Source organism: Chiloscyllium plagiosum, chromosome 5 (assembly GCF_004010195.1).
Source record: "Chiloscyllium plagiosum isolate BGI_BamShark_2017 chromosome 5, ASM401019v2, whole genome shotgun sequence".
NCBI classification, from domain to species: domain Eukaryota; kingdom Metazoa; phylum Chordata; class Chondrichthyes; order Orectolobiformes; family Hemiscylliidae; genus Chiloscyllium; species Chiloscyllium plagiosum.
Genome location: NC_057714.1, coordinates 2,464,095 through 2,475,010, shown reverse-complemented (window position 1 = coordinate 2,475,010; position 10,916 = coordinate 2,464,095). Strand labels below are relative to the sequence as shown.

Below are 10,916 nucleotides of genomic sequence, written 5' to 3'. Positions count from 1 at the left end.
TACCATTAAGTGTATAAGTCCTGCTAAGATTTGCTTTCCCAAAATGCAGTACCTCACATTTATCTAAATTAAACTCCATCTGCCACTTCTCAGCCCATTAGCCCATCTGGTCAAGATCCTGTTGTAATCTGAGGTAACCCTCTTCGCTGTCCACTACACCTTCAATTTTGGTGTCATCTGCAAATTTACTAACTATACCTCTTATGCTCACATCCAAATCATTTATGTAAATGACGAAAAGTAGAGAACCTAGCACCAATCCTTGTGGCATTCCACTGGTCACAGGCATCCAGTCTGAAAAACAACCCTCCACCACCACCCTCTGTCTTCTACCTTTGAGCTAGTTCTGTATCCAAGTGGCTAGTTCTCCCTGTATTCCGTGAGATCTAACCTTGCTAACCAGTCTCCCATGGGGAATCTTACTGAACGCCTTCCTCTTAAACTGTATGCTAAATTCTACTGCTTTATGATCACTGTGTCCAAGAACTTTTATTCTGATATCTTTTATTAAACCTGCCTCATCATACATCATCATATCCCAAATAGCGTGATCCTTGGTTGTATTCAAAATGTATTGTTCTAGGAAACTGTCCCGAATACACTCTGTGAATCATTTCTCATGGTTTCCTCTGCCAATGTGATTATCCAAATTTACATGAAGAATAAAGTCATCCATGATTAAGGTATATAGCCTCTGTTACATGCCGTTATTATCCGCTGATATATTCTCTGCCTCATCACATCGCTTCAATAGAGGGTCTATACACTACTGTCAGCTGTGTCATCTTGTGTTATTATTTCCTACTTTCACCTCTACGAATTCTACATCTTCCAACTCACGACCATTTCTTGCTATCACATATTCCATGTCATGCTAAGAGTGTTGCTCCACTACCTTTCCTGCCTGCGCTTTCAGAAAGCCACTCACCCCTGAATTTTATAATAGATTCTAACATTTTTGCTACCCCTAATATCAAACTAACAGGTCTGTTTCACCATTCTACCCCTCTTTTTAAATAGTGGGTTTGCATTTGTTACTTTCCAGTTTGAATGAAACTTTCTAGAATCTATAGAATTTTAAAAGATAACCACCAACTCATCCACTATGACAATAACCAACTCCTTCAATACTTTGGAATAAAACAATCTGGTTCAGAGAATTTATTAACTTTAATCCAGTTTGCCTTTTCAAAGATAACTCTGTGCCAATCCTAATTTATTTTAGAACCTCAGTTAGGAGGTTAAGAATTGCATAAATCACAACTTCTGAAATCAATTATGTGTAAAATTATGAGGTACATCAGAAATCTTGTGATTCCATTATGTTTTTGTGCAGTGTAGTGGTTTAATTTTGAAATCAGTTAATTGAGTTTATTCTAAGTATTAATGAACAACCAAACAATGAATTCCCGAGGTGGAATTTTAACTCCCAAGATGTGTGGATTTGGATTTAGATAAGAAACAAAGGTTTTATCAATTTCAAACCTGACTTTTAAACCATTGACATCAGCTCTTAATATAAGCAGTCACTGAAAGGTCTGAAACAAAACAAGAAATTGCTGGAAAACTTCAGCAAGAACCCTGAAGTTCTGAAGATGGGTCACTGGACCCAAAACATTGACTCTGCTTTCTCTCCACAGATGCTGCCAGGCCTGCTGAGCAAATCCAGCAATTTCAGGTTTTGTTTCGGATTTCCAGTATCTGCAGGTTTTTTTTTTGTTTAGTGAATCACTCAGAGGTGGGTGGTCAAAAAATATTTAAAGGAACTTGTGACTGAATTTTTAACAGCATTGTTAAGAAAGGAGATAAATTAGATCTGATCCATAAGGTGAGTATATTTGTAGCACAAATTAGGAGGAACAGATCCAACAAACTTCCTCGGTTAACTGCCACTGAACAACCAAAGCCCAACTTTCCTCAACTTTTGCACTGTCCTTCCTCCACTTCGAATACTAAGCTCAATGACCTTTGAATCCTCTAATTCTCTTTTATCCATTCTAAATGCTACTGACCACAATCAACCCTCATCCTTCCTTCTCTTTCTCCCCACCTCCACTTTGGCGAATATCTTTTTACCTCCACCATAACCAAGCCACAACCCTATTTCTGGCCTTCCTTTGTGCACTTTCTTCCCCCAAACTAACAGCACAATCTTTTCCATTGTCCAAACTACAGCATTGACCATTTTTATTTGTTTCTTTCCCATGCACGTAACACATCCTCCAATATCTCCACTCCAGTTTTGATCTCTTTACCTACCTATCCCAGATATGAGTGATGTGCCTGCACTCTTTTAGCACCATTGCTTTGAGAAGGAAAGGGAATACAACTGTGAAAAATAAAAATAGGTTTCAATTTATTTTACAATATGAAAATAGTTTGAATTTAAATTTTATTAATATTTGAACTTACTTTTCTTTCTATAGGAATGTTGTTTTAATACTGTCTAACTGAAGCTATAAAATGCTTGAGCAAGACAAGAAGACCAAAGTTGCAGTAAAAACAGCAGATGCCAAACTCAAAAGAAGTCCAGACAAGTATGTTATTCTGTTACTAACAGAGTGCTTTCCATGATCCTTCAATGTTTACTAGATATTAAATATGTTTGTAACTCATAAGAGACTGTGATTTTGTTTCATGCATTAAAATTATAGAGTAGAAATTTAAGAAGGTTTTAGTCACTTCTTTTGAATTTACAAAAAAGAGCTATACACTTTCAATAAATCACTGTCATATCGTGTATTAAAAGTACAGCTGGTTCTGCTATAAAGGATGATTATACAACACATTGGCTTTAACGTGATTAAAGAATTTAGACTATTATTTGTAGAACGCAAGCTTTCCTTACCTGTATTGGCTATAACAGGATTCTGGCCCCATTATTTAAAATGGTGCTGCTATTATTTTCTTATAAACCGGGATTGCATGGGAATGGAACTGTCACGTTATATCAGAATCGAGGGAATGGATTGAGGAGCTCAGTGTATACTGTGTTCATACTAGAGAAGACAAACTTAACATCAGTGTACGGCATAACATCAGTTGTCAACATGAATTTGACAGTATCACATGCTTTTGTAACACTGAAGCATGAAAATTGGTTCAGGTAAAGCTCTTTGTTTGTAACACGTGGCAAATTAGATTGTTTATAACAGAATTAAATTTGAAAGGTTTTAATTTTTGAATTTATTACACTACTGTAAGAACATTCCCCATGATTTTCTAGTAAGCCTAAATTGGCAGTACATCCCATAGCAATCCACACTTGGAAAATTATGCTCCAGTATTCTGGTTTAAAAATTGTGTTGTTTTTGTCATATAGAAACAGACCCTTTGGTCCAACCAGTCCATGCTGACTATGCTTCCGAATTAAACAAGTCCCACCCTGTCTGCACATGGCCCGTATTCTTCCAAACATATTCTATTCCTGAACTTTTAATGTTATAACTGTACCTGCATCCACCACTTTCTCTGGCAGTTCATTCCACACATGAACCACTCTCGATGTAAAAAAGTTGCACCTCATGTCCTTTTTAAATCTTGCTCTTTTCACCTTAAAAATATGTTTCCTAGTTTTGAATCCCCCTATCATGGGGATAGGACCCTTGTCATTCACCTTATCAATGCCCCTCATGATTTTATAACCCTCAATATGAAAAAAGGCCCAACCTTTCCAGTTTTATTTGTCTCAAACTCTTCAATCCAGGCAACAGCCTGGTAAATCTTTTCTGAACCCTCTCCAGTTTAATAATCTGTTTCCTATTGAATCTCCAAATTGGTCTCAAATAAAATAAGATATAACCTGATAAATTGTTTAGCTTATCAGAAATGTATATTACTATGGAAATTATACTAACACACTACTATGCTTTATTCACGAATTAATGTTGCTTCATGATATTATCCAATGTCACATTTGCTCAGTGCTGTAAATATCCTGTTTGGATTGGTTAACTCAATTGGCTGGCATGTGATGCAGAATAGCCATTCAGCCTTTTGAGGCTATTACACAGAAGAGGATAAGGTCATTCAATCCCGTGAGTCTGTACACTGTACTGAGAGACTGGTGATTACATATAATGAGAGCACACTGTACTGTAGGTTTTGAGATTGTGTACAGAGAGAATACATTTTACTCGGAGACTGGAGATTGTGTAGAAGGGCTACACTGTAAGTAAGACTGAAGATTGTGTACACTGTACTAGGAGACCACAGACTCAATGGGCCAAAGGGCCTATTTCTGTGATGTACATTTATATGATGCTAACAGTGTGGTTCAACTCCTGTACCAGCTGAGGTCACCATGAGGGCCCCACCTTCTGAATGTTGCCTGAGGCACACTGCCCTTTGGGTTAAGCTCAGCATAGGGTTCTCTGGGACTATGGTGGCTTTGAAATATTCTATCACAATGCTTCTGTATATGATTTTTAAAATTTTATTCCAAAATCGAGCATTGATCAATTGATATCAATTGCACTGTCACAACCTATTGAATAGGTTTTGCTTGCACCACAAGGTAAACTTGAATTTAACACTTTGCAATCAATAATGTCACAAATTGTCTGGATATATGCTACCTACAAAAGATAGGACGAATCTAGCTATGACAATTACTGCACTGTCGCCTTCAATTCAGTCATGAAGAAAAACAAATAAATTAGTTATACTATCTAGTAGCTTAGAAAGAGAATCAAATTGTTATGAAGCAACATTAGAAGATGAAGTTTACTGCATGTATGGCAAAATCCCAGGCATAGAAAGGAAGATGTAATTTTTGAACTAATGTTTGTTCAGATTCTAAGGCCAATTTATCAGATGGGAAGAAATCTTTGTTCACAAGACATGTAATGATAGTGAAATATCTGTCTCATGAAACTCCTGATAGATAAGCAGGAAATTGGACGAATGACCTTCAAATGTTAGAAGTACCGTGCAAAGCTTTCCAAACTGGGGGTTACATCCTAGCCTGAGTCCCAGATGAAATCTTGAAATCATGATCTCCAAATAACAATGGCTGCTTGGAACGCTTACTGAATGTTAATACCTATGGGGCCTATTTTAATCCTTGCAGTTTTTTTAATGACAGGTGGCCTAACTGACCTGTATTGGAGGCCTGATTCCTAGTCCAAAAAATGCTAATGAAAAGGCAGATTGTTCAAGATCCCTGAAGATTGAATACTTTGTCTCTCCACCAGCCCAACTTCGCTGCTCCATTGCACAAAACAGCCCTCTTGCCGCCATCCCTTTGAAGGAGCAATATGTGCGGCCGATAAAGGATCATCCATAGAAGCATAGTACTTAGATTTCCGGATGGCATTTGATAAGGTGCCACATTTTAGGTTATTGTGCAAAATAAAAACTCATCTAATGCAAGGGAGAGAAGTGGTTGGGTTGGACTATATCAACATTGGCTGGCCAGGCTGGCAGAAAAATGAGAGTAAGTAAAATGGGTTTTTAGTTAATTAACAGAATGTGACGAGTGAAATTTCACAGGGATCTGTGCTGGGCCCTCAACATTTCAAAATTTTCATTAATGACCGAGATGAGGGGAGTATAATGTAGAAATCTATGAAGTTGTTCTGTTTGGCAGCAAGAATAACAAAATACATCAGAGTATATCTTAAATGCAGAACAGCTATGGAATTCCAAGATACAAAGGGATTTAATTGTTCTAGAATATAAGTCACAAAACATTAGAATGTAGGAACAGCATGTAATCAAGAAGGCTAATGGGATGCTGTTCTTTATTGTGAGAAGAATTGAACATAAAGGTAAGGATGTTATGCTTTACTTATACAGGGCATTTATGAGTATATATCTCAAATGTTGCATGCATTTTGTCATACTAATTTAAGGAAATGCGTTGGAGGTAGTTCAGAAGATACACGAGAGGTAATGGCCGAGTGGTACTGTTGCTAGACTATTATTCCAGAAACTCAGCTAATGTTCTTTGCACTTGGGTTCAAATCCCACCAGGGCAGATGACCAGGAAACCATTGCTGATTGTTGGAAAAACCCATCTAGCTCATTAATGTCCCTTAGGAAAGGAAACCGCCACTCTTACGTGATCTGGACTACATGTGATTCCAGACCCATGCCAATGTGTTTGACTCTGAACTGCCCTCGGTACAATTAGGGATGGACAATGAACACCAGCCAGCCAGAAATGCCCACAACCCATTTGTGCATGAATGAAAATTTACTAGATTGATACCTGGAATTAAGGAGTTAGACAGACTATCTTGTTTCCACGAGAATTAAGAAGAGTGAGGGATGATTTGATTAAGATCCCAATGATCTGTCAAGGAGGATGTGCAAAGGACATTTCCTCTTGTGAGTCAGTCCAGAAGTTGGGAAGACAAAGGAGAGAGATTTTAAAAAATACATGAAAGACAAATGTGTTACACAGAGTTTGGTTTACGTGTAAAATGAACTTACTGAGAAAGTGGTGGATATGGGTACAATTATAATTATGACTCAATAACTCTAACTCACATTTAACCTCACTAAGATGCACTGCCACTTGTCTGTCTATTCTGCAAACTTGCCATTTTCTTCCTGAAGTTATTTGAAAACAGCAATATTTTATCTATAAAAGCATTTTTATCTGTTGTTGTCCAACGGTTTCATTATTATGTTTTCATTGCCTAAATCCAAATGATGTGTCTACGTCAAGAACGAAAGTGGGCCTTGCAGGAGGGAACAAAAAATGGCAGTGATGGTGAAAATGGTTTTGTTGAGACCCACAATGGTGGTGATAACAAGCTGAAATGGGTTTGGAGGAAGAGATCGTAGAGTCAAAGAGAGACAGCTGAGATGACAGCTGGAGTTAAATAATGTTAGGAAGCTGAGATGACAGCTGGAGTTAAATAATGTTAGGAGCAAAGTCATTGAACTGGCAGGCATTGGCTAGTCCACTGACTAGCAGAGTTTACAGAGAATAATGGGTAGGATAAGGAACTTTAAAATAGAAGCACCTATTTTGAACTTGTTGGATTGCCTTCCTTTTATGCCACCATCCTCATCTCCACCCACTCACTGTCCACAGGGTTGGAACAGGATTTCCATCTTCTACCACAATCTTGCAAGTAAGCCAACCTATTTCTCTTCGGCAGCACTATTATAGTGTGCAGTCTTATTTAACATGTAAGATTTGCAATTTAAAAAGACCTGTCACTAACATAAATAGAAATCCTTGTGGTACTGCACTGAGAATGCCACAATTAGCAAGATAACAGACAAAAGGCCAGGGCAAACTTTTGGAGGAAAAGTTGGTGTGGCTGGTTCTGATGAATAAAGGTATTCACCGAAGTTTAAGCTTGGTGAATTTATTTATTTGGTACTTGTGAATATAATGACAAATAATCCTTACCATAGCCTATATAAACCAAAATTTGCCTTATGTTCAAATTCATACAATACTTAAAAAGATTGCTGAAAATGTTGATGTTCTTTTTGTTGTGGGTCTGAACTGAATGCACCATAAAGTTGGGAGTACACATAGTTAATTCTTGTATGGATTGCTTGAATTTTACACCGGGTTATTCCTTTGTTCTATTGATTACATCCTGAGGAATTTTAACTGTTCAGTGAGTAGTTGACTTGTACAGATCAGGCAGTTCGTAGGTTCAGTCCCTAATCTAAATTGTCTTCTGATCTCAGTCAGGGTGGCTTTACAATATAAAAAGTGAACAAGATTATTGGACCTACTTCAGTTCAATCACTAAAAAAAAACACAAGTTTCTTAAGCAATTACAAGCATTTTGTGTTCTCCAGTTTATCTGACATTCAATTCATGTGTCCCTTGTATAAAGGATTTCTTAATATTTTTCTTAAAGTTATCTTTTGATGATTTGAAAGGTGTCTTTTGACCCTACTTTCTGAGATGAACTTAAAATGTAGAAAGCCACAAATATAATTCAGGAATGTTGTCTGAAATGGGATCTAGTGCCCCTTAAAAGAAGAACACATCAGAATAGGGTGAGAACGCAGTGATTACATTTAAATACCAGTATTGTGGCTGCAAGAGCAGGGAAGAGGCTAGAAGTTTTTCAGTGAGGAATTCCTCTCCGATTGTCTTGATGAATGCAGCACAATAACTATTATCTGGGATAAAGCAGCCTGGTTGATGTGTATTCCATCCATCACCAAAACATGGGTTCTCTCTGCAAACTGTCCCTCATATGTAGATCTACAGGACGTCCTTCTGAAACTTACCAAGCCTCCTTATTCACCACCTCCCAAATTTGCGACCACTATTATCTAGAACAACAGCAAGAAACACATGGGAACACTACCAGCAGCAAAATCCCTTCAAATTTCATACCACTTTTTCTTAGACATCTGTCACCATTCCTCCATTTTCACTAGGAGAAAATCCTGAGTCACCCTCCCTAATATCATTGTAAATGAACCTATACCACATAGATTGCAGGCTTTCAAGGAAGTGCTTTATCACCATTTCAAAGGCAATTAAGAATGGTGTTACAATAAACATGGACTATTGATATTCAAATTCCATCATCTGCTTTAAATACGTGAGACTTACATGGACTAAGGAGATTTTTAAAAAAGAACACCACTGATTTAAAATGGCAGCTATGAATACCTGACCACAGATTGAAGCAAGTCCAGAGAACCCATGCAGGATGTACAAAGCTAGATGCACTAAAACTACTATCTTATAAGAAACCAGATCCCAAATCAGAGTCAGAAAATTTGCAAGTCACATTTTGCACAGTAAGTTCACTTATTAGGAGATGAAAAGTTGCCTGTGGAGTATTGAACTTGGAAAGACCATGGAGCTAGGCTCTGCAATATGCAAAAGAACCATGTTTCACTATCTTACTTGTCAGAACAGAGAGAGAATGAAGAATGGATTTATAATAACAGAAACTGGGAGGCTTTCTCGCATGTTCTATCACTGTGTCTTGTCATCTGTGGAAAGAAGTGCTCAGTGAAAAAGCAACATGTGATTAAAAAAAACTATTCGCTGAAAACTACAGGATTCTACAAATCTCATTACTGCTGAGGAAACAAGACAGTCACTAATTCTGCTGCAATGTGGAGCTTGAACTTATATTTCTAGATCATTAATGTAATGTATCTGCATTACTAGTCCAGTAAGATTATCACTATTCTACCATATCTGCATTTTAGATTATTGACTTTTAAGTGAAAATTAATTAAAATCAGTCGAAGATGTTGTGCTCCTGTAAACTTATATTACATTTCTACAATAAAAGGAATGTCCATTTGAGACTACATAATTAGTTTCATTTTATTTGCTTAAGATAGTTCATGCTAGACTGCAGATTATTCTTGTTATGATGTAGGAACCTTTATTATAGCAACAATCTGTTCTATATCTGCCCAGATGAATCATCTATAATAGTTCCAATAATTGATACAGATTTGCATCTTTGATAGTACTTCATTGGAGTTTTGATTTTGTGTTTCTTTCTGTCCTTCAATTCTTTTTGGTATATTTGATACATTAGTTGAAAATACTCAACTAAATGAAAAACAATGATAATGCTGTAGACAGTATAAAGTATGGACATATAAAGTAGGAGCAGAAGTAGACGCATCAGACTATGGACCCTGCTCCTGTTCAAAATGGTCGTGGCTGATCTGCTTGTATTTTACATTCTATACTCCTCTGCACTCCCAATAGCCCCGATCCCTTCACCTAACAAGAATCTATCCTCAACAGCCTGAAAAATATTCAATGAAGCTGCCTCCATGGCCTTTTGAGGCAAAGCTCCAAAGTCACACACCCAAGAAAGAAAATCTCCACATCTTTGTCCTAAAAGGGAGACCCCCTAATCTTAAAACAGTGCTTCGTAGTTGGACTAACCCACATGAGGAAGCATCCTTCTAAGTTTGCCAAGTCCAGTGGCAAGAGGCTCATGGCTGAGCATTTAACAAGAAAGTCTGTAAAGCCCTTCTAACTGAAGCCTATAATCCTCACTTATTATGTTCAATTCCTCCAAAGAAAAGATAGGATCCCATTAGCCTTCTTCTGTGCTGTATCTGAATACTAGTTTTTGTGACTTATGCACTAGAACACCTAATTCCCTTTTGCCTTAACATTTAAATAATACCCTGCTTTTTCATTCTTCCTTTCAAACTGAACAACTTCACATTTTCCCTCATTGTACTCCTGCCAGATTTTTGCCCATTTACTCAACCTATTTATTTATATCCAGCTGTAAACTTTTTATGTCTTCATTGCGACAAACTCTTCTGCCATCTTTGTGTTCTCTGTGAATTTAGCTACCATGTCTTCACTCACCTCCTTTCGATGTTTTACAATTGACCTATTCAGAGATGTTATTACACATCTCTGGAGCAGGTGGGACTTGAACCCAGGCCGCCTTGCTCAGAGGTAGAGACACTAACTCTGTGCCACAAAAGCCTTCTGCTCCCTCCTCAAAGTCATTGATGTAAATTACAAACAGCTGAGGACCCAGCATATTTGTCAGATCCTGCCAATCAGGCGGATACATTTATGCATACTCTGTTTTCTGCCAGTCAATCTTCTATCCATGCTAATGGAACCCCTAGTTTATTTTCAGCAATATTCCTTGATGATGCACATTGTCAAATACCTTCTGAAAATTTAAGTACAGTAAGCCAACAGACCCCATTTTATCCACATTAAATGTTACTCCTTCTACGAACTCCAATAAGTTGGTTAAATATGATTTCCGAGGAGAAAGTGAGGACTGCAGATGCTGGAGATCAGAGCTGAAAATGTGTTGCTGGAAAAGTGCAGCAGGTCAGGCAGCATCCAAGGAACAGGAGAATCGACGTTTCGGGCATAAGCCCTTCTTCAGGAATGAGGAAAGTGTGTCCAGCAGGCTAAGATAAAAGGTAGGGAGGAGGGACTTGGGGGAGGGGCTTTGGAAATG

General features: G+C 37.7%; 1 protein-coding gene across 4 annotated transcripts in view; it reads left to right on the top strand.

Moving 5' to 3' along the window:
- LOC122549664 (serine/threonine-protein kinase Nek10-like) overlaps nt 1-10,916 on the top strand; it is a 37,893-nt gene that overhangs the window by 13,779 nt on the left and 13,198 nt on the right. For 3 of the 4 annotated variants that reach the window (XR_006311631.1, XM_043689492.1, XM_043689491.1), the window contains exon 2: nt 2,427-2,537. Coding sequence is in view for 3 of the 4 variants with exons in the window: in XM_043689491.1 (XP_043545426.1) it covers nt 2,464-2,537 (74 nt within the window). In the remaining variant the exon portion in view is untranslated. Of the gene's footprint in view, nt 1-2,426; nt 2,538-4,020; nt 4,171-10,916 lie in introns of those variants that run through there. The other variant, XM_043689490.1, reaches the window with a different exon arrangement.